The following is a 24,423-nucleotide window of genomic DNA, read 5'->3' on the forward strand; positions in this document are numbered from 1 at the left end:
GCATGAACAGCAACCTCATGAATGATTATCCTTCAAATGTGCTCAACATAATGAGTTTCTCCATCACAGAGAGAAAAGGAGGAGGAAAGAGACCCTCCTGAGATTTGGGCAGTAAGACTAAGTGACAGAGAGAGGAAGAGACAGAAGACAGGTGGAGAGGGAGAGCTATCAAAAGAGGGCAATAAAAAGAAGCAGGGGGTCCAATGAAATATTAGAGAGAGTATTTCAGATTTGTTGGAGATATAATAGAGATCAAATCCGTGGATGAATTGCAGCTCTCATTTATAGCCAATTTCTTCAAGTTTGGTCTTGAGACGATCTTGGATTTTAATTTCAATTTTTTTTTTTCGCAAACACATCCACAGCTGAACAAAAATGCAACACATGTGGCTCTCTCTTCTATCTGGCCTCTGCCTTCACCTGGTTTTCCTTTGCAGTGCCGAGGAAGGTCTAGAGTTCCCCAATTTTGATGGGAAAGACAGGGTGATGGACATCAATGAGCGCAACTACAAAAAGGCTCTGAAGAGATATGACCTGCTGTGCCTGTTCTACCACGAACCTCTGCCGGCCAACAAGGGCCTTCAGAAGAGGTTCCAGATGACAGAGCTGGTGCTGGAGGTGAGAAACTGGGTGAGGTGGGAAGAGGTGAGAGAGTATGTGTCACAGACTGCAGGACATGTGGCTCGGTGATGATATTCTTTGTGTATTATAAAATGGAGTTAACTGAAAGGAAAGTGAGAAATGTAAAAGTACAATGATGTAATCTACTTTTTTATAGATTTTTTTTTTTTTCACATTTTGATAAGCGTTAAACAGAATTGCTAACTCATGTGGTTCAGGCGTTAATGCTCCATAAAGAATTCTTTCTGATGATGAATTATAACATAAAGTGCCTTCTCAGCTTGAAAAATGAGATTTGGGAGAAGCAGTTATTAGGATTGCTGATTCGTTTTGTGTTTATTGACCAGCTGATCAACAGTTGCTTTGTGGCCCAAAATCACATTTCCAGAAGCCTTAGCAGTACTTAGGATTCTAACATACTAAACATACTGCCTATAAGGATGATGGTATTCGTATTTAGGTCAAAGACCCATATATAGCTTCACACATTAGCTCTGTAGCTTTAGACCACGTTGGATAGGCAAAAAATATATATCCCAAGGTGAATGTTAATCCCTGTTAACCCTATTCCTGACTCTAAGGGGGTCACTAGCGATCTGCTAGATGTTACTATCATGAACCTTCATAAACAATGAACTGGTTTTTAAAACTCTTTGCAAAATGCATTGCTCCTGAGTTTTTCAGGTTTATAAATACCTGGAAGCTATGGGAAATGTATCACCACTGATCAAAGAAGACATGAGGAAATGAGAGATGGATCTGTTGTGGCATACCGGATGCTGAGCTACAGCTCAAATCCCTGCAGATTACATTCTGCCATTCAAACTTGTCAAAAGTAGTCACTGCTCCTTTGCGTTCTAGGAGAAATTAGACAGCGACTGCCCCATGTTTCCTCTGTCTTCTTGAGGTATAGACTCTCTCCTTAGACTGGATCTATGTTTTACCTGTGCACACTCTTAACTGGCAAGCAGTCCTTTTAATCCCATTTTGTGCACTCCGCTGTGGTTTACATATATCCAGGGATTGTTTCTAGGTCATTTTGTTAATTATAGCTTGTTCCCAATTTTCTTTACTATCTGCCTTTGAACTAGAAATCAGAAGATTCGCTCTCACACTCCTTTCCTTCTCATCTTGGAGGCATTTTTTGTATTTGTTAGTATTCACCTTTACCAACATTTTCAGTTTCACATTTCTGTCATGTTTTGTGCACTCTGGAAAGCAGAAATACACAAAGTAAACCCCTCCTCAGTGGTTTTCTAAATCTGTTATCCTTCCTCAACAACTGCAAGCTGAAAGGCAAGCAGTCCTGACTCACAGCTTCCTTCTAACAAGAAAACTCCACGGGGGGCTCTCAGCACACAGACATCTTGGTAATGAAAAGATGTATTGATGAAGACGGCTGCAGCTGTGGATGCCGGCTCAAGTACACAGCATAGAAGTCAGAGCTAAATCAAAGCGCTGAGCAGAGGGTGTTCACACCAGTGTTTCTCATCTCAAGGTTTATTTACAAGGTGGTTTTAGTCTACACATGTCCACACTGTACACAGTTTTATTTAAAAGTCAAATAAAAAGTCACCAACTATTATTTAATTTACCAGCTATGCTCTTGCGTCTTGCTCCCAGTTGCCAACACTGGTGTTCTACTGCACCTATTTCAGTGTCGAAGCTTCTAAACTGGCCAAAAGCCTTCCACCAAGAGCTGAGAGGAAGTACTCTCTGGCAACTTGGACAATATCCTGAAGGTCACTATGAAACTTGACCCAGATTTGTACTTAATATTGACCTAAACCATAATCTTTTCCTAACCTAAATAACAAGGTTTAAATCCCAATCTGCTGCTGTTAGTATGGCTGAGGCTGTCACATGTGTTTGTTTGTATATGCGTAACTCCTTACCAATCACGATGGTCACCTCTGTGATTTTAGAAAAGAGACAACATTTAGAAGACGATGAAGAGATTTCAGAACATGAGGTATTTTGCTGTTATTGGATAGGACAATGCAGAAAGTAGACAGGAAGCTGGAGAGAAAGTGAGGGGGATGACATACAGGAAACAGTCTGGGGCAGACGAGTTTGACGGGTTTGACGAGATGCTCAACCAGGTGAGCTATAGCAGCACTCTCAAGTCAGAATGTGGCAGGTGAGTTTGAAGATGAGGATGAGACAATCAGCTCCAAAAGAATGGTCCATCCTGTATGACTGCCAATGTGGTGCAACAAGGCCCAACACAAATAGTGGACATCAAATCTCATTTTAACGTTTCATCCTAGATGCCATTCAGAAAATCATCCTGATTAGGTGATGTTCCTGATCTAGATTTTTGTGAGTCACAATACTGAATGATTTGTTGTTCTTGAACACAGCTTACAGCTCAAGTCCTGGAGAACAAAGACATCGGTTTTGGAATGGTGGACTCCCAGAAGGATGTCAAAGTAGCCAGAAAACTGGGTATGTAGTGCATCTGTGTTGTTCTTGGCTTATCCACTCATATGGTTTTCTTATACCATTTTACTAGTAATGTATTGTTTTTAAAGTATTGGATCTGTTGTCTAAATAGGACTGGAGGAGGTGGGCAGCTTGTACGTGTTCAAGGACGACCGCGTGATTGAGTTTGACGGGGAGCTCTCAGCAGACACTCTGGTGGAGTTCCTGTTGGATGTGAGTAGTAAAATCTGATGCTTTTCAGACGGCAGTTACCTTACCCACAAAAACAATCAATCTTCAGCCTCGTTAATTAATTAAATCCCTAACATATCACAACTGCAACATCAATAAGCTCTTCAACAACACACATTTTAGTAACCGTCATGTGTACCTCATATAAAAAATGCACTGTAAACTAAATTATCAGAAAAGGTAAGGCAGCGACATAACTGCTATAGGTCCCTTTTGATTACAGTTAAATCTCATATATTTTTGAGGATCTAACCGATTTTTCATTCACTTCTCCCACAGGCTAAGATAAATTACCATAATATTAAAACATTTCCCCGTCGTGGGATCAATAAAGTCTTATCTTATCTTATCTTATCTTAAACCAGTGAGTTAATATAAAACTCCCTTTTACTCAACATTGTTGGAGTACTTTTTGCTTTTTGTAAACATAAGGAAGTTCTGCATTACTTTTGTTGTGAAAAGTTTAGTGGAGACGGATTAAAGTTTGCAGAACTCACTAAGAAGCCTGTGCCATCTATTCAGGCTAAGCAATAGCTTAACAAGCCCCTTCACTCATGGCATCACAGCTTCTATCTATCTATCTATCTATCTATCTATCTATCTATCTATCTATCTATCTATCTATCTATCTATCTATCTATCTATCTATCTAATATGGATCAAATATCTGTTACGCACATTTAGGTCAATGCACTAATAATTTTGCCACAATAATGGCATCTTAGTCAAATCTATAAGCTCTGGAATCCTAGAGCTTTTTCTTCTTATATTATAGCATACACTCAGTACGCTGTATTATTAAAAGACAAGTGCTAGCTAGAACTGACCAATAGATTTCCTTTGGTTTTTGCTTTTACTGTTCTTCCTGCAGGCTTTTTTAAAATTACACTATTTATTACTGCATGTGCAATATTCTCTACATTAATTCTGTCCTATTGACTATCAGCACATGCACACATTGACATTTAAACAATGCAATTGACGACAGAGAAATGTTACCTTTAAGAGGTGATTACTTAATCCTCAAAATAGTGCAATTTATTAAAAAACAAAAACTCCAATTTAAAAATATGAAAACAACTTAAATATTTTTAATTAATTTGAGCGTTTGGGTTTACACACCACCTTGCACAAGATATTTATTTTAAAAGAACAGCGAATAGGGTCTTAATTGGGCCCCTGGTTCCTGGTTCATTTACTTCATTTTTATCTAAACTACACACTTTTAAGTTTTTAGGACTGCATCATGCACAAGTTCAGCATTATTGCTTGTATTGATTATTGACTGACATGTATATGCCTTCCAAGGTATAGCTCAACAGTTACTTTTAGGTAAGAGTACCTTGTACTGTATTTCAGCTCTGTTAGGTGGATTTTATTACCATGGCATGAGCCAAGCTAGCTGTTTGCTATCTTCAGTGCTAATGCTAATGCTCATAATTACATGCAGCTTTGATTGTAATCAAAGCTGCATGTAATTATGAGTCCACATTAAACAAATGTGTATGAGACTGGAACTGATCCAACTATACCAAACTGATTAAGTTACCTAAATAATGACTAACATGTTTTCCTTCTGTGTTATATTGCTCCTTAGGTGTTGGAGGACCCAGTAGAGATGATCAATAATGCCATGGAGGTGCGAGCCTTCGAGAGGATGGAGGAAGACATCCGCCTCATTGGTTATTTCAAAGGAGAAGATTCATGTTAGTTTAGCATCAAACTCATATGTCAATATCTACATGTAAACAAGAGCAGTTCTAAAGGAAATTACAAAGACTGGGAGTGTGTGGTTGAACCTATACCTACACTCTTTCAGTGTACCATAAAGTTGTTTTATTGTGCTTCAGAGATGTTAATGGAATCTAGAGGTTGATGGAGATATATTTTGTATCGCCTTACTGGCTGCTAAATAAAAACCTGATTCTAGACTTTGCTAGTCTCACTCAGTCTCAAGACAGCTTTTAAATAGCTTCTGGCTCCCCGTCTAATAGGTCAAACTGCAATTATAGTTCTTCTCACAAAAAAGGAGAAAAAGTGAGGCAAGGAAGATACTATCCGGCCAATACGACAGTGGCACAAATTTTCATTATGAAGCCTATTTCTGTCCAGATATAGGTCGGTCCCTGGTGGTGACCTTGTTGGGAAGAGAACTAGGATCGTGTTTCAAGTGTATAAAACTGTATTAAGGGAAAGTTGGTTACTGGGATGAAGATACCAGAATCTGATGAGAAATTGAATGAAGACACTGCCTTTCACTTCTTGCCTTTCTCATCACACCATCACTGTAGAATATCACTGCTGAACTTCACCTTTTGTTCCTGTCAATCTTTCTCAAATTTATTTCCAGCTCGCATTTTTGTTTTTGTTTTTCAGATTTCAAGGCTTTCCAGGAGGCCTCAGAGCGGTTTCAGCCTTACATCAAGTTTTTTGCTACATTTGATAAATCTGTAAGTCTTAACAGAAAATATACTACACTGTACAAATTTGTTTAACAGTAACATGCACCATAATTACTTAAAACACACTAACCATAATAAATTAGAACATAGAATTAATTAAATGCAACTTATATTCATTTCTGTGTGTAAATAACAAGTAGCTTGTTAGCTTACTTTTGCCATGCTAGCAAAAAGCTAGCATGGCTATCTCAAATGCATCAGTTTAACTGCTAGCAGCTCTTTAAGTATGTAAATTAATGTTAGTGTTTGTTGTTTTGTTAAATCTGATCTCTTAGGCTAGCTGCTTCCAGTCTTTATCTTCACATCACTCCTCCAATATAAATTTCAGAAAAAGACTGGAGATAGCTAATTTAGTTGAAACTCTTGATAAATGAGCTTCACTTCAAACATTAAAAAACTGAAAATCGTCCCTAAAATATTAAAGTGACATCTTGGCATTTAATGTGTTTTTTTTTTGTTTTGTTTTGTTTTTAGGTAGCCAAACATCTTTCCCTAAAGATGAACGAAGTTAATTTCTATGAGCCATTCATGGAGGAGCCGGCCATCGTGCCTGGAAGACCTCTATCCGAGATAGACATTGTTGAATATGTAACCCAGCACAGAAGGTTAATGTTTTTTGTTTTTTTAAAGTTTTTTTCAACTTAAAATTTCAAGCTTTCCTTTGTGTGAGATTTAATACAAATGTGCTTCTTACAGAGCTACTTTGAGGAAGCTCCGGGCTGAGAATATATTTGAGACATGGGTGATTGTTTGGTCTTATCAGAGCAGATGGGAGCAGAAATTACATAGTATACAAGCATTTTCTTTAAATGTATTGAAGCCAACGTTGAATTCAAGCTGCTAATTACTCTAAATCTTTAAATTCTTCCCATCTGTAGGAAGATGATATGGATGGAATACATATTGTTGCCTTTGCTGAGGAAGAAGATCCAGGTCTGCAGCTGTAATTCAGAGCTTTTTGTTGTTTAACATTACAGTTATTTATCTTGATTTAAAACTGGAGTTGAGTTCAGATAACTTTGTTGTCGCTTCCTTAGATGGCTATGAGTTCCTGGAAATCCTGAAAGATGTGGCTAGAGACAATACCAACAACCCAGAGCTGAGTATTGTCTGGATCGACCCTGATGACTTCCCTCTGGTTCCGTCTTACTGTTTAACCAAATAGTTAATTTCTACACAGTAAAATTCCACCATTGTTTAAATGCTGAAAATGTCTGAAGTTAGCTTGGTTTATCTTGTCTTGACAGTTGACCACTTATTGGGAAAAAACCTTTAAGCTGGACCTGTTTAGACCCCAGATCGGTGTGGTCAATGTGACAGATGTAAGTAAAATATCAAACTCTAAGAAAACACCAAAATAAAGACTTGAAAGACGTAAAATTTTCTGGTTCTCTGTTTTCCAGGCAGATAGTGTCTGGCTGGACATGTCCAATGATGAGGACCTGCCCACTGCAGAGGAGCTGGAGGACTGGATAGAGGATGTCCTGTCAGGGAGGGTGAACACCGAGGACGACGATGAGTCCGCTGATGAGCCCGAAAACCCTGACAGCTACATCACGGAAGACAGCGATGAAATTCATGACCTAGATGAAGGAGATAATGACGATAACTACAACTGACCCTCAAAGCTTTATATCCTTGCAGATCAGACCTGAACTACTTTGGAACATCAGAATATGAGATTGTAGACAAATTCAGATGTCTCTCTTTTTTTCTAATGACTTTAAAAATGCTAAATTAAACAAATTCTAAAACGTAGATGGTGTAGATGTTAGATGTTGTTGACTATGGTTGTAAAACCAAAGTAACAAGCTAAGAGATATTAAGACATTCCATGAAGCTGACAGGAATTATTCAGTGAGGTGATACATTTTTGTGTGTTTCTGACTCATTACACATAGTGATTTGACCCGCATTTTAAAACAACAACAACAAAAAAAAATGTATTTTTAGCGACTTTTAGGTTTACATGACCAAGATAGCAATGGCAACTTCTGAGTGTATGCATGTCTGTGAAAATAAATGTCAACCATTAAAGCTCAAACTGTTTCTTGTGACTCACTGTGTTAATATTATTTTATAAATATAAGATTTGCCTCAAACATGCAAACACATGCATATCCTTCAAACTTGTGTCCTCTACCAGAGGCCTGGGAGCTTGAGGGTCCTGCGCAGTATCTTAGCCGTTCCTAGGAGTGCACTCTTCTGCACAGAGATCTCAGATGCTGTTCCTGGGAACTGCTGAGCGCAAACTAAGAACACTGTTACCTTCACCCGCCACATCTTCTCAAGTTCTTCTTGGTATTTCTCGAGCTTCTCGTGTTCCTTATTCCTGATCCTTGCTATCACTTGGTATAGCTACATCTAGTACTATGGACTTCTTCCACCACTACTATGTCCAGCTGGTTAGCCATCACTAGTTTGTCTGTATCTGGACGTCTCACAGGAGGCAGTCATTCTTAACCACCCTAGGGGGAGTCTCCCATTTTTACAGATGTTTCTGTATCTTCACACAGCCTGCACCTGGGGTCTTGCCTGGTGTAGTAAACCCCAGCCTCTGTCGATCTTGTGCTTAGAACTTGTTCCTGTGCTGACATGATTATTGCCTCTGTGCTGTTTTTCAGTCCCACTTTGTCCAGCCATTGGTACATTTTTTGATATCAGCCATTTCTTCTCTCTGCTGGTGGTACATGTCCTGCAAGGGCCTATCCTTCCATGATGGTCCTTCTCCTTGGTTCTCTTCTTTTTTGGCTTTCTGGTGCCTGAGGTATTCACTAAGCCCATGACCAGTTGTGACCATCTTCCTGATGTACTCACGGATCTTTGTGTCATTCTGACACTTCTTCCTTCTGCTTAGCCTACAGTCTCAGGATGCTGGACTTGGAATGAAACCCTTGATGCATGTCTTGTCTTGATGTCAGTGGCTTCTATTTCCTCTTTTGGGCTGCTTATTATCCCAGCAGGGCATAGGTGTTAATTGCCTGGATCTTGTTCTTCCCATTCAGTTAACTTCACTTACTCTCTGAAGGCATTTGGAGATATATATATATATATATATATATATATATATATATATACATACATATATATACATATATATATATATATATATAGATGACACATAGCCATATACACTGTGCATAAAAAAAATTAAAAGTGAACCCTCTTAGTATTTTCATTCCCTTCTCCCTTCTCACCCTCATTAAGGAAGTCCTTACTGATTCCCAGGACAGATCAGATTGGCACATTTTCTCAGCCAGTAAATGGGTGTTTCACCTTGAATTATTCAACCACTGGTAAATAATTCAGTATTGTTATGCCTCCTAATGGGAGTAGGGACCTGGACACCGAAGCTGGGGGAGGTCGGAGGTGAAAGAATCAGGGTGAGACAGGCTCAAATGCGGCACTCTGGGGTCCGGTGAGCTGCATGAGGATTGGACAAAGTCCTGATGAACCTGTAAGTCTAGGCATGAATTAATAATACAAGGCTGTGCAAGACTAGTTATTCCCCTGGAGGAGGATGTGATGTAGTGTGTCAACAGGATGTTCGTATCATGATGGGGGATTGCAGTTAATTTATGCCAGGTGATGAGAAGCATTCAAGTGTGTGCGCATTTAAAATGTGATCCTGGGGCAACTAGACATGTCACGCTCTCTCCTGACGAGAAACGGCTAGTCATGTTATTGGTGTAAGTGTTGGATGCCGTGCGAGTGCTTTATGGTGACAAAGTCGCTGTGAATGTCAGATGTGATGGGGTTTTACGTGAAGACTGACAAAATGAAGGGCAAGATGGATTTTTCTCCTTTCTCCCAGGAGAGGACGAATTACAAAATCACACTGTAGATGCGGAGATTAAGAGGTTCAATAAAAAACAGCAAAGAACAAAGAAAAGACAGGAGTAAGATGAATTAAGGTGCAGATTTCAGTTCAAAATCAAAGCTACAAGAAGCAAGAGGGGATTTCCTCTCATGTCTCCATCTACACATAACCAAGCCATTACACAAAAGTGAGAGCGAGAGAAATGAAGGGAAGAAAACATTCCATTTAGATGCAAATGCTCCTCATTTTCCTCTCTACCAATGTCTCTTCCTTCTCAACCAGGTTCTGCAATGGAGCAGGTGGGTACGGGAGGGGGATTAAGCCAAGGACAGATGAGTTCCGACAGGCGGCCTTGCGCCCTGGGCTCACGGAGGGATGAGGTTGTTCGTTTTCAGCACTGGACAGCGACATTGACATTCATTTACCCACAAGGGCCGGCTGCGCCACTCTGACAGGCTGACGGCAAGCCAATTACCGCTGAGCTCCATAACAACAAAAAGCCACCAAAATATGGCCAAAAAAGCTGATATTTTGCTCAGGCGTGTCACAAAGCACGGCCCGTCGCTTAATTTGCAACGACAGAAGAGAGTGTTAGCGAGCCTGCAGCCAGGGCAGGGAACTAGTGCATATGGAGATAGCGATGATGTGAACAGAAGACTTCTTAGTTTGTGAGAAATGGAGATAAGAAAGGAAAAAAAGACTATGACTGGGAACATTTAAAAATGGATCGCCATGTTGTAGAGTTGGACAGCAGGTTGTGATGTGTTTGCTGGAAAAATCTAACAAAACAAAAGTTGGAGTGAGTGTGAACTGGGATGGCGTAATCCTGGGTTACCTCGACACGTCACAAACACTTAAGGTAATCCTGGAAGTAAAAAGAGCAGCCCAGTACTCAGCAGCTTTACAAATGTTCATAAAAATGATTTATTTTTTTCTACAAACGCTAACGCTGTGAGACTGAAACACATCTTACATTGCAACGTCACGTTCATTATCAGAAAACCGCCCATCAGAAACCAATCCATGTCAGAGGACTGTAACTTGGCAACAGTGTGACAGATGGTGGAGGAGGGGGTCGGGTTGGGGCTGGTTGTGTGAACTGGAATGGCACACGCACACACACACACACACACACACGCTTACATAAATAGATAGAGTTTAAAAACAGGAGGCACCATCACATCAGGATCATACAAAGTTTATCTGTCAGGTGGTACAAAATCTGACTGATGACACGTTTAAAATTTTAAAAAAAGAAAAGTAGTAGGATTTGGTGTGGATGTGTCACACAGAAAACAGCACGTATCTGACTTTTTTGCAGGTGTTTTAACATTTTGTTTACAGTGAAATAATTATAGTATAAAATTACCAGGTTTTTTTTTTTTGTCTGAAAACATGCAGTGACAATGCTGTGTTGCATCACCAGGGGGCAGCAGGGGACAACCTTGCTCTCAGGCACAGCTATATATATCTATATCTATATATATAGATATATATATACATACATACATACACACACACACATATACATATATATATATATACATATATATATATATATATATATATATATATATATATATATACATATATATATATGTATTGCTTGTATGTCTTCTTGAGCGTGCTCAGTGCGACTCTTCTTTTTTTTCCCCCTCTCTTTGGTGATTTTACCAGATCGGTTTTATCAGTTTCGACAGTAACAGAGGAACACACGTGTCATTTTAACTTCATTTAACTGCATTTTTCTGGCCTGCTGGTGTAAACCCATTCAGCAGGCGAGAGAATCCCTTCTGAGCCTTCCATGAAAGGACTGACCTCGAGGGAATTGTCAGACAACAGGGGTGAGACGAGGCAGTAAAGGAAAACCAGACAGTCCAGTTGGGAAGGAGGTTCCGCCCTGCTGCTGCAGTTCTCACTGCTGATAAAGACTCTGGTGATTTATCATCATACATAATGAAACCCTGTGAGCCCTGAAAGATGAAATCAGACTTTACATGCTGCTGTTTGTTTAAGCCAGTTGTTTAGTTGCTCAACTTGCAAATTAAGCATTAATGTCTGTTTTCACTTCACTACAGAGGAAGACAATGGAACATTTTCTCTTGAATTTTCAAATTAAAAGCATTGCAGCAGGGTTAAGTTAAAGGTAAAAGGTGCATACTTGCACCATGCGTGCATACATATGTCAAAACCCAAACAAAACAAAGGAAATGTGGAGTGTTTGTAGACAGTAGTTTAGAAAAAGGAGGGTCAGTGCTGTGAAAATGGACGCAATGGTAACCTCACGCCAGGTGGGAGAGGTGTTACCTGTAACTTCAACCATTATTTGAAAACTGTGGTCTAAAGGAGAATGTATAAACAATGAATACATCTGCTTTGTAACCCAAAGTCTGGAGAAATCAGTAGTACTTTTTAATTCCAACATGATGGCTGGGTCTCTCTTTCCCGCTGCCTTCCCCTTCCATCACGTCAGGCAGATGTGGGCGACATGAAAGCCCTGAGAAGGTTACTGAACCGCTGAGGCAGGGCAAATGTTTTTGGGCACGTGTCCATCTCAGTGCGTCTCCCATTATCCGGTTCATGCCGAGTTCACCCTGGTGTTCAAACATGGCACGCTTGCGTCGCTCCTGACTGGAGTGGAAATGTTTCAGATTTGTGCTCCGTTGCACCTGGAGAGGAACTGAAAACAACTCAAAGAGTCCCGACTTTCGCTGCTAAAATTAGCGCTCAAGGGCGTGGGCCGCACGCCACAGGATGGACACGGTGGAGTGTGACGTCTCAGCTGTCAGGAAAAGCGTTTGTTTGAGGAGACTGTGCCACTTCCTTTATGAGCAGACTGAGATCATTCCCACTGTCACGTGAATGTGCATTTAATGCTGAATCTGAAGTTGTTTCATTCTTTTATATATATATATATATATAAGTCCATTTCATTTTTTAATTTGGTGTTCAAAAATATTCAAATACTTCCAAGTGTAGACAAAACAACAAAACAACACACTTCCTCCTGTCGCTCTGTCCGTCTCATGGAAATCCAACACAAAGACTGCTCTCTGTGGAGATGTCGGAAACCTTTAAATGCTCCTTGTTCCCATCTTGTTTGAAGGAGTGATTGTTTTGACACAAAATTACATCACACACACACACACACACAGAGCATGTGCACTCAACCGTGTCCAAAGCGTACAAACTCCAGTGAGCAAAAATCCTGCTGCAGCTCTTCTTTTTTCGATTTTATCAACAATAAAAGATCAATATATTCAAACGTGTGCGATAGCTAGATTCATATATAATATATTTTTAAAAAAGTACAAATTAAAAACTGCAAAACCCAAAATGAAAATATTGGAGAGCAACAGGGTGTGAAATAAAAATAAAACATCTGGAGTCCTACACAGATGTTTCTGACTGTAGCCGCAGGACAAACTTGTGAGATTTGGGATCGATGTACTCCTCGGACATCTGGATGTAGGGGATCTTCTTGGACGTCACCACCAGGCTAAAGTCCACACATTTGAGCAGGAAGATGGTGCCGTCTTTCAGGCCGCTGGTGACTGATGCCTCGCTGATCAGCGTCCACTGACGGGCTCGCCAGAAGTCCCGGCTGTACTGAACGGTCGGACCTGGAGTCAGGTAACTCTCAAGGAACGCCTGGAAAAGAAGGAAGTATGAAACCATTATATTATATTATGAAAATGCATTTAAATATTAGTTATTATTAATCTCTGGCTCTCTTCCACAGCGTGTCTTTGTCCTGTCTTTATCAGATGGCTGCCCCTCCCTGAGCCTGGTTCTGCTGGAGGTTTCTTCCTGTTAAAATGGAGTTTTTCCTTCCCACTTTTGTCACTTTTGCTTGGTCATAGGGGGTCATATGATTGTTGGGGTTTTTCTCTCTGTTTTCCTTGTCTCATTGTAGGTTCTTTACTTTACCTTATTTGACACTATATAAATATAATTCACTGAAATCACCCCCAAAGAAAGGCCGAATGCCGTGTGTAGAGGTCACAGGACTGACCTTGGGCGTCATGTTGTTGGTGATGCAGAAGGCCAGGTGTTGCTGGATGCTCTCCATGCTGTGGCAGTGCTGTTGCTTGGTGGTCCTTAGGTACTTCTGCAGGGCCCGAGCCATGGATGGGAAGATGGCTTGTGCTGCTTCTCGAGGATCCATAACGTCCCCAGGTGCTTTTTTCTGCTCTTCCTCCTGCATGCGCTTGATGTGTGTAAATGCTTCCTCTACTGCCACCACCAGCCTGGGAGGGGAAACAGCAAACAACAGCAGTTTCAATAACAGCAGGCTTTTGTGTTTTACTGCTTGAAACACGTTTTGATCTAACCGACTCACCGTGCTCTGCGTTTGCGGACGCGCCTCTCGTGCTCGGCCTCTTCATAGTACAGCTCGTTGTGGCTGGTGTCTCTGCGGCGGGCGGCAGCTGCGATCATCGCTCTGGACTGAGAATGGGCGATTCCCGCTGCTGCATTGTTCCCGGGACCTGCCACGGCAAAATCAGATTGACGGGAAGGGTTAAACGCATGTATGAGAGTCTTAACAGGCAGTAGCACCCGGTGAAGGAAGAAAGAAATCGTTGGTGATGACACAGAGTGCAATGTGAGGGAACAAGCTTCTGTTAGAGTGAAGAGGGGAGATTATTAATGCACATAAACCTCAGTCCATTTCCTTTTATCACCTGCAACACTCAAAACCCCAGAAGCTGTCAAGAAGAGACGCACAAAGTCAGAATTTTTTATTGTTCCGAGCGATGTCATCACTGGAAAATCCAAAACACATTCCTTCCCACATGTACGGGACATTGATATGCAAACACTGCCATTACTCTGCCTTCAGGAGGTACGGGGAGTGCAATTAAATGAGGGTCTCGGGCAACTTCAAAAGTTTACATTTTTAGAATTAGAAATCGGAGGCGGCTGATGAACCCCGCCTGATGTTAATGCAGGTTAAAAGATGGCAGCGCTGGTGAATTATTAATGCGGGGCAGGGATCGAGCATGAACAGAATAATTCATGGACAGAGAGGAGGGAGATTACTCCCTCTACCAACTCTGCTCCTGGTATCACTGCACTGACATGAGGTTTACGGGTGGGAAACGTTACACTAAATGTCAGGGCAAGGAAGGTACACTTGGAATTCATGTAGCGCTTTCTGTACGGGAGATTTCAAATAACTCTACGAGACACACTTACAATAGAAACACGTGTGGCTTCGAAGTCAAGTGGAAGTAAAAGTAGTCTAGAGGGTCTTCAATAGTTCAAGACTGTATCTCTCAAATGTGAAAATTCATTGGTGTGAACAATAATAATCTGGAGTATGATGGTGTCTCAGGGGCACTGATGCTGCAAAAAAACAAAAATAAATACAAACCGAGCCGAGCAGTGGGGTTCATAGTTTAGGAGAAGGAATTTGTGAGATTAAAGCCACAAATTTACAAAAAAACTTGAGAATTCTCCGACACTGTGAAGTCATAAGGCCACACCACATGATCGTACATCCTGTTTACAGCCAGTTTACAGTTTAAAGCTACATCAATGAAATAATATTAACAGATGTACGTATCACAATATGTTAACAATCACATTAATGTTGTATCATGAATCTCTGGTGAGTCCCACCTGTACTATACACAAAGTGTCATTGTGTGTAAGTGCTTAGGTACCTGTGTACAAATGAAATGCTGTGTGGACTTTTCAAGTGAAAATGATACTAATCTTGTTAACAGCCGTGCTTAAAAAGAGCTTTTCTTTAAAGTCTGAACAATGTAAGACTGCATGTAGATGAAGCAGAACTGTCTTGCCAACTGTTAAGAAATGGGGAGATAATATCCAGCGCTGGGGCGATGGATATTAGGAAGCATTGCATGTACAGAAATGAGAATATTCCACAGATTCAGGAATGTGTCATACAATCAGACAAGAAAGTGGGACGATGATCCAAAACGCAGATCAGACTTTTAATGTAGTCTGAAAGAGTGACACCATTACTCATGACTGCAACAGGAAATACCTGTAACAGGACTGACTGTATTTCACTCCACTTCTTTGATTTGGTAGTTCAGTCACAGAACCTTGAGCTGACTAAACAACACAGTTAAAATAGCTTGTTCCAGGAATCACAAAGCTCACCCGAAGCCATTTGGAAGCAGTCTAATCGAGTATTACGGCTGTTCTGCGCTCAGGGCTTCACCAGTTTTTCATTAAGAAAAGATTATCGTCTGTCCCTGAGTCAGAATTATTTATTACAGTAGCAGTGTGGCCGCAGAAAGCAAGAAGTGGGAAGTAAAAGCTCAAGACAAGAGAGCGATGAGAGCGACGGAGGGGTCCCCGAGCAGCTGCTGCAGGAGGAAAATGAAGGAGGATGAGACTCGAGAGAGAAATGAGAATACTGGTGTTGTAATAGCTATTGATTTATCAGCCATCTCCGTCAACGCCTCCCACTAACATTTGAGAGGAGGAGGAAGAAAGGAGGGAAATAAATGGCAGGAAAAAAAACACCAAACCGAGAGGCGGGAGTGGAGTTAGTGCACTTAAGTGAAGCTTGAGTACACTTAAGGGACTGCAATAATTTAATCGAGGGTTTGTGTTGCATTCTGCCAGCTGTTGTAAGGACAACGCTGAACTTTTTCATCAACCTGTGGCATGCAAAGAGAGAATAGGAGTGGGTGGAAGTGGGGTGGGGGAGGTGGGGGCCTTTCATTTCAAGTACATTGAAAGAATAGCTTTGTTAAAGCGAGCGCCAGTAGGCTGTGAGGGTACTTTTGTTGGTGGCAGCGTTGCAATTACTTACTGTCCAACAGGTAGGCTTTCAGTTTAGCTTTAAAGATGTCTTCACAGGTTAGCGTCAGTGTGAGGAAGAACACAGAGAGAAGAGCCAGTTTAAAACACTCCACCTGCTCCAGACGCGCCGGAGGGCGATATAGATAGCCACACTTATATTTTTTTGCATGTTGTAACACATCAGCTACAAATCACCTGTGCTTTATACTACACTGGTCAATTTTCTAATTATGCAAAGACTGCAGATCAATTTTCTTCCTTCCAGGCAGTTATATGTTTTAACACATTCCAGCACAGCTAAGGGGATTCGACCTGCAGAGACTTGAAATGTCATTTGGAGCAACTCAGAAAAGCCGAACGACTGTTACACGAAAACGCAGTTTCTAACAGTTAGTTCAAAAACATTGTGGCCTCTGTGTAATGGTGTTAAAGATGTATTATTCTGCCAGTTAAGTGGTCACATTACATTGAAATGAGGGCAAAATATTGGCAGATATTATATTAAATATAATTGGAGACACCCATATTTAGTTTAATGGCTGTAAACAGACCAGAACCATTTAAGTGAATAAGCCTAATTAACTAGAACAATGTTGCCAAATGTTGGACATTTGCTGGCTTTCCCAGTCTGACTCTTGCTGCTCTGTCATTAAACAAAACAAGTCATATCTCATTATGTAGTGTGGGAAATTGTGACCAGACAATCAACATGACCCTGAAGACTGGATCACAGTTGAGGCTGATTCTTTTTAAGCAAAACATTAGACAAACTTGCTGTTAAAGTTTTCAAATTAGAAGATTTGGAGACTTTTTTAGCTAAAAATGGTGCGTTTAAATGTTGGACCCAAAAAAAGGCAACGTGTGAATATGAATCCTTGGAGTTTAAAGGCATTATGGCAATTCAAATATCAAATATATGTTGTTTAAAAATGGTCAGAGGTCAAACTACAAATCTGAATATGAAGTAACTAATCCACGTCATTTAAACTAACAAGAATTGAGAAAGAGTTTTGGTCTCTAATCACTCATTTAACAAATGTCACTGATTCTTAAATGTGAGAATCTTATTTAAATCTGTAGATTTCATTTCAATTCAATTCAATTTTTTAATTCAGTTTTATTTATACAGTGCTAAATCACAACAAAAGTCGCCTCAAGGTGCTTTATATTGTAAGGTAGACCCTACAATAATACATACAGAGAAAAACCCAACAATCATATGGCCCCCTATCAGCAAGCACTTTGGCGACAGTGGGAAGGAAAAACTCCCTTTTAACAGGAAGAAACCTCCAGCAGAACCAGGCTCAGGGAGGGGCGGAGCCATCTGCTGCGACCGGTTGGGGTGAGAGAAGGAAAACAGGACAAAAAAGATCTGAACTGTTGGTCAATCTGAAAACAGGCTGAACAATAATCAGTTTGTTGAACAGATAGTTGTAATAAAGTAAAACACACATTTTGCCCAAACAGATCAGTGTAAGGAAGGAAAAGCAGACCTCTGAGACTCCACCACCCCAGAGCACAAAGAACAACCAAAATCACTGACAGACACTCACCCTCAGCAGGGGCTGCTGGGAACTCACCATCCACGTTGTACACCTTGAGGCCAGCCAGATGCTTGGCAGCGCGGGACTTGGAGGCGGAAAGCAACGCTGGGTTATGAACCGGAAAGTCACAGTAGTAGTGCTCTATGATGGCCAGAGCTGCCCGCTGAATACTGGAGAGGCAGAAATGGGAAAATCAAAGGGAAGTTTAAGCCACAGGAAATGTTTGAGTTTGGAATTCAGGTAGCTTTGTGCCAGCATGAGAGCTTCAGCTCTGAGAGCAGGACGTGAGGAACATTAGCCACGGGACGTTTTTCACTTGTAACACCAACGACTAGAAAATACCCGCAATAATTCTACAAGCCTTCCTGCTGAATGCAAACGCACAGTGAAAAGGTAGAAGGCAAAAGCAGGAGAAAGCACTAGCCAACAGACATTTCTGGCTTTCTTTGAAAACTTTCTGCGAGTGAAGAAAAACCCTTCTAGTATTTCTTCAGAATAGCAAGTACCATCAACATAAAACAGGGAGAGAGAGAGACAGAGCGAGGGGAAGGAAGTGATATGGAACAAAGGTGGAACAGTGCAGCAACTGAAATGAAAAGATCTGACAGTAATACTTAATGACTAAGTGGAAATGATCCTTAAAGACACACAAAAAAACACCTTAGAGAACAGAATATCAGCACATCTAGAAGATAGTGCATAGATCTGCTGCGCTTGATGAGATTTAAGTGAAGATAAAAACACAGAGAACAGAATCAGTGACAAAAACATTTACAGATCTTCATCACCGGATGACCCACAATCCTCTGGAACTACATTAATGCATTAGTCAGAGCTGAATTCTGCGACAGAAAATCGGATTTCTGCTTCTCCTCGATGTCTCATTAATGCAATTTATTTTCACTGCTCGTCCCGGCAAACGTAAGATTTGAAAAGGCAGCGTGATTCATAGCCTGGAGGAAAAGACAAATCATGAGGTGGAAAAAAGGAGAGCTAGAGCTAGAAGAGACGTGGAGTGCTATTCACATTTATACCTTTATATAATCGTTCGTGTCTTCTTTATGTAGGATGTACATGGTGAGCAGCAGCAGGTGATAACTGCATGTTCACAAACATCAGACGGGGGGCCACTGCGAGCTGCAGGGTGAAGGTTGCCTTACAGGTGTTTAAGAGCCAACCAAGAAAAGGAAGCGATGTTTCAGGTTACAAGAGAAGGAAAGATGACAGAAGGAGTCACGAGCATGAAAGAGAAGCCAGTCAGAGACTCAAAGTGAGCTCAAAGTGTATAACCCAGACCCTGATACTTTATACCATGGATCACTAAGCATGCCAGGTCTTGTCTTTTGTAACTCAACACTATAAAATCAGCTGTACACAGGTAAAGTATTTTCACACGATAAAGGTCATAAATCACTGGCTTGATAATAATATAGTTCCTCTGTGGTTCCTCTTTCAAATAAAAAGATAAATCACGCCAAAACGACACACTTACTCAAGCAGCGACACTGCGGCCTTACTTGCATTACCAATACTTTTCGGCAGTCATGCTAATATCGACTGACTATAAATACCGACTCTCGTGTCACGGTTCAAAAATGTGATCGCTGATTGGAAAAGGTTTGACTGTTTTATATCAAAACATTATAGCTGCCCATCAATACTTTTACAGTTAGCATGTCTCTCTGTGCCTGCAGGGCTTTTCTCCTTACGGTCCAAAGACATGCTCACTAGGTTAACGAGTGATTTTAAATTGGTGTAGGTATCAACAAGAGTGTGAATGATTGTGAGTATAACTCTGTCATCGATGTTAAATAGTCTAAATGGTACGTATGATAACTTTTAACTCACAGTTAGTCTTAACAGCTGTACCAACTCTGTAGCAGCACCATGAGCTCAGTTCACACCCTGCATTTGGCTGAAAGGAGGACAGCAGATGCTGCTGTTAACTAACCGATAACAAGACTTTACAGCTCAACACTGGACTCTTTTCATTCATTGCGTGAGCCGTCCTGTGTCATCCTTCAGTCCACACGGACAGCTAACTTAACTAGAAAGTGCATTTTCTGAAGAAACTGCAGTGTGAATGCTTGGATCTGAATGTATGCACTGAAATGAATTAATTGCTGAATATTAAGTTAAAAAGTTTGAATGAGATAAAAAAAAAAAAAAAAAAACAGAATTTAACCTGAAAAAAAAAGTGCTGAACTGCTAAAAGCTGAAGGTTACACAGAAGAAGAATTTGGAAAAAAGCTGAAAATGTTTTAATTGTAAATTAGAAAAACCTAAGAAGTGAGAAAAGAACATTTAGAGTCAGAAAACATCTGAATGAATATTAAAAGTTCATATTCTTTGAATCACTGAATGACTAAAATTTGATCCCTCCACTTGGATCAAAACAGTTAACAAAGTTTACATATCTGAGCTTTCAAAGACACTCTGTTGGAAAGAGAAGAACGATGGCGACGTTTTGAGGGTAAAATGATGGATGTAGACCAAACACTGTGGACACAGCAGCAGTTGAAAGAAAAGTGTTTAAGATGAATCTTGGCAGAGTCAGAGAGAGCTCGTTAAGCAGGCAGGTGTGAGCCTGGTTGCTATAGTGACTGCACCCATTGGCTCCATACACACGCACACAGACATGCACCTCACTTTTGCTGCTTAAAATGAACAGAAAAGTCAGGCCGAAACAAATCGTTCCCAAATGAAAAGTACAAGTCGTATTGACAAAATTCTTTCACCGTAAGCGACAGCAATGTCTAGTCTACCAAATTCTCAGTTTTCATGCCTGTGGAGTTTATTATATGGACGTGGTGACAGTGGAAAGACACCATGCTCTTCTGATTTTCAAACGAACCTTCTGAACCATTTTAACATTAGAGTCTATGGAAGAGTTGGAGGGAGGAGGCTGTGCATTGGTGACATTTATGAAAGAACCATAACACCTAGTACAATAATAAACACATTGGATGAAAGAGGACAGCGATGGCTACGTTTTGAGGGTAAAATCATACCGGAAGAGCAAACGCTGAGGACACAGCAGCAGTTTTAAAAAATATTTTAAGATTAATTTTTTTGCTCCTCTCACTCTAGCAGTTGAGCTGTCTCACTCTAGCGGCAACATTCTGCCCCATACACACCCATTATAAACTCTGAAACGGCTGAAAAAACATCATGAAACTTAAACTGGAATTGAAGAAAAAGTATAACAGATATTGAAAAGATAAATACAAGTTGAATAGTTGAATGTCTTGTCTTCGTTTTAAAGTTTGAATGGTGGCTCTATGTCAACGTATGTTAAAGTAGATACGGTTTAAAAATGAGTAAGTTGAATGAGGATTTGAAGGGTCTCCCCATTGAAATACATGGGAAATTTTTGTTGAAAAAAGTTAAATAAAATTAAAAATATAAATGTTAGAAATGAGAAAAATAGAAGCAGTCATGTCCAAAAGAAGAGGAATCTAACGGTGTTTGAATGGTTTTTCTAAGTTGAACGGTTTTGAAGGAGATAGATGCACAAAAACGTACGGAATATATAATAATAATAAAGATTAGAAGAACAATACTGTGAATGCTTTTACAAGCATTCACACTAATAAACCCAAACAACAACACGTGCTAGTCTGCAGCATGCGCTTCCTATTATCCCAATGGAGGATGGCAGAATGAATACAGACTCACTGATGAAAGCTCTTACATTCTTTTTTAACCTTTAACATTCCTGCTTCTAAAGCAAACCTTACATTAAATAATGAGTCATGTGACGTATTACAGAGCGCTGGAAATCACCCAGGCAGCATTAAAAAGTCATTCGTTGTTACCGCTCTGCCATCTGATGACAGTCACATGTATGAGAGCTCACACTAACATCACCAGAGGCTAGCAGAGTTCTAAGAAATACTTTTCAGTGATCCTCATGTCGATCCATAGGATTTGTTACACACTGGAGAAAAGTGAAGAAGACTCTAAACACCACATTCACACTATGTCCTCTAACACGGTGAAGATAGAGAGCTCGAGACAGTGTTTTTTCTGGACTTTTTTATTTGGGCTGCTTTCATTACCACTAATCTCATTGAGACTTTGAAAAACAAAACAAGTTTAAGTGAGCTAAGACGACAGCTAAAGGTTGTACAACATGCTCGAACAAGGAGGATCTTTAAAATAAACAAGCGTGGTCTTGCCAATTTCCTAATCAAACAAGCTTAATTCTCTAAATTTACCATAGGATTCATGCAGTTTCAGTCTGATGATTTCTTTGCCCAGCGGCACGGCGTTGCAGTGATCGGCACTGTCGGATCACAGCAGGGCAGTTAGGGAATGAGATGGATGGACTTATTTGCCAGATCACCGAGAAATAATGGCATCAATATTGACTCTGTGATCATTCTCAGAGATTAGCACCCTGTTGTATCCACTTCAATAACTTGGAAGTGAGACAGCACTTTGTTCTTGATTTCTGTTTGCATGTTTGTGACCCTAAGAAGCAGAGAGTTGCCCAAAAGCCCTCAAGACAAGAAACACAACAAATTAACACAACGTTCTGCATCTAGTTATACAATAAGGTGTTAGGGTCACACGCTGTTTACTGATATTTCAAAAAGAAAGTGTACATACACATTTAGAGAAACTCAGAAGATTTTAGCAGATTATCTCTAATAGGATCTCCAGCTGCAGAAAAACAAATAAATCACAGGGTGTTGATTATTTTAGCACGAGTGGAGTCGGCGCTCATTTTCGCCAAAGAGGCAGCAGAGATTGTGATAACACCCAGACAGCCCTGTGCTGCATTAAGCATTCACACTAGGCAGCACCATTGTTTAGCTGTAACTTACGTAAATAGTGAGTCAGTCCCTGCCTCTTCCCAAGTTCAATCAATTATTAAGCAGAGCAAACATGACACAAAGCAATTCAAACCGAGGAGCTCAACTGGGCCCACAGAGCAAGGAGAATGCAAACTCAGAGAAGGAAATAAAGAACCTTCTCTTAAAACTTTGCAGTTCAATCATAAACCAGATCCTCTGAGAGCGAGGTGATTGATCACTGTTCTGATGCACAGGAATGCCCGGTTAGGGAATGTAAAGCGGGAAGTCCCCCAACTGTGAATGTGTTTAAACCACTCCTCTCCTAACAACTTAGTAAGGAATGCACTCTGTATTCGACTCGTCCGGTCAAACAACGAAGCAAAAAAAACCCCCAAAAACCTCCTCTGGCCCTCAGATTGGCATCAAAGGCAGACAGAGACAAGCCATCGGGGCCCGAGGGCCCAGGATAGGGTCCTCATTATGATAAGGCTGAGGATGGATGCCAGAAAAGCAGGAATGTGAGCAGCACCAGCCACCGCCTGTTAATAGAGAACATACACGAGAGGTTGGCTGGGAAAACATAACACCCACTTGAGTGTCTGAGCTTCTCTGTATGATACGCTGCTCGTGTTTGAGGCAATGTGTGCACAAATCTGTCATTTGCATGTATATGGTGCAATTATCCATGCACACACACAGGCGTGCCTCCGTTTGTGTGTGCCTGTGCGCGTCAGGCTGACCAGATGCCGCGCTGCAGTCTGTAGGGAGCACTAATTAGCTGTGTGTTTACAGTCACAGACGGACAACAGAGCGAGGCTGGGCCTGCTGCCGGCCGTGCAGGGATGAATGGCACGGCTTACAAAGGACGACACCCCCAAGGCAACCGGCGAACACACCGCTCAGACCAATAAACGCTTTAACTTGTCTGACCTGTTCCTGCCGATGCTTAGCAATTTTATTTCTTTTTTTCCCACATTTTAGCGTACTGATTACTTAAAAAAAAAAAAGTCTGAAAAGAGCCAGAAATTGTTAAACAAACATAGTTTAAAAATTTCCATCCTGCTTTTCCAAAAGAAAGGGTGTTTGTGCTAGGACCAACTCTATTTACATTATACATCCTTTTCTCAATTCAGGTAAAACATGAGGTTAATGTACATGGTACATTAACCTCATGTTAGAAACATAGTGTCAGTGTTCCTACATACACTACCAGTCATAAGTTTGGACACATCTTCTTATTTAATGGTTTTTCTTTACTTTTACTACTTTCTACAATGTAGATACATACTGAAGACATCAAATATATGAAGCAAGACATATGGAATTATGGAGCAAAGGGAAAATTGATAAATAACTCTAAATATGTCTTATATTGTAGATTCCTGAAAGTAGCCACCCTTTGCTACTTTCAGGGTTGACAACACTGTAAACCCTTGGCCTTTTCTCAGTGAGCTTCATGATGTAGTCACCTGAAATGGTTTTCACGTCACAGGTGTGCCTTGTCAGGGTTCATTTGTGGAATTTCTTGCTTTCTTAATGGGGATGGGACCATCAGTTGTGTTGGTCAGGTTGGTACACTGCTGACAGCCCTATTTGACAACCGTTAGAATTCATTTCATGGCAAGAACTAATCAGCTAAGAGAAATAACAGTCCATAATTACTTTAAGGACTGAAGGTCAGTCAGTACAGAAAAATTGCAAAAACTTTTAAT

At 40.6% G+C, this 24,423-nt stretch overlaps 2 protein-coding genes across 5 annotated transcripts in view; one reads left to right on the forward strand and one right to left on the reverse strand.

The window, feature by feature from the left end:
- Positions 1-108: 108 nt before the first annotated feature.
- On the forward strand, positions 109-7,816 carry LOC100711815 (calsequestrin-2). The gene is made up of 11 exons (XM_003440926.5): positions 109-618; positions 2,985-3,069; positions 3,179-3,279; positions 4,895-5,003; positions 5,674-5,747; positions 6,234-6,364; positions 6,456-6,501; positions 6,638-6,692; positions 6,797-6,897; positions 7,007-7,081; positions 7,163-7,816. Exons 1-11 carry the CDS (start codon positions 376-378, stop codon positions 7,376-7,378), a joined length of 1,236 nt encoding a protein of 411 aa, XP_003440974.1. The 5' UTR covers positions 109-375; the 3' UTR covers positions 7,379-7,816.
- A 2,663-nt stretch (positions 7,817-10,479) lies between these two features.
- The window catches only part of LOC100690803 (vang-like protein 1), a 59,607-nt gene continuing 45,663 nt past the window's right edge, over positions 10,480-24,423 (reverse strand). For 3 of the 4 annotated variants that reach the window (XM_013268959.3, XM_013268960.3, XM_013268961.3), the window contains 4 exons: positions 17,919-18,079; positions 13,922-14,069; positions 13,595-13,829; positions 10,480-13,230 (listed from right to left, as the gene is read on the reverse strand). In XM_013268959.3, coding sequence (XP_013124413.1) covers positions 12,970-13,230; positions 13,595-13,829; positions 13,922-14,069; positions 17,919-18,079 — 805 coding nt within the window. In that variant the 3' untranslated portion in view covers positions 10,480-12,969. The remainder of the gene's footprint in view (positions 13,231-13,594; positions 13,830-13,921; positions 14,070-17,918; positions 18,080-24,423) is intronic. The other variant, XM_003440933.5, reaches the window with a different exon arrangement.

The sequence above is a fragment of the Oreochromis niloticus genome, linkage group LG23 (genome assembly GCF_001858045.2).
Source record: "Oreochromis niloticus isolate F11D_XX linkage group LG23, O_niloticus_UMD_NMBU, whole genome shotgun sequence".
Taxonomy (NCBI): Eukaryota; Metazoa; Chordata; class Actinopteri; order Cichliformes; family Cichlidae; genus Oreochromis; species Oreochromis niloticus.

What these genes read in the sequence shown, in the direction of transcription:
- LOC100711815 (XM_003440926.5), top strand. Translation starts at nt 376, where the DNA reads ATGCAACACATGTGGCTCTCTCTTCTATCTGGCCTCTGCCTTCACCTG. An exon ending in ACCCTGATGACTTCCCTCTG is followed by an intron (nt 6,898 to 7,006) that starts GTTCCGTCTTAC and finishes TTGTCTTGACAG; the next exon opens with TTGACCACTTATTGGGAAAA. An exon ending in GTGTGGTCAATGTGACAGAT is followed by an intron (nt 7,082 to 7,162) that starts GTAAGTAAAATA and finishes TCTGTTTTCCAG; the next exon opens with GCAGATAGTGTCTGGCTGGA.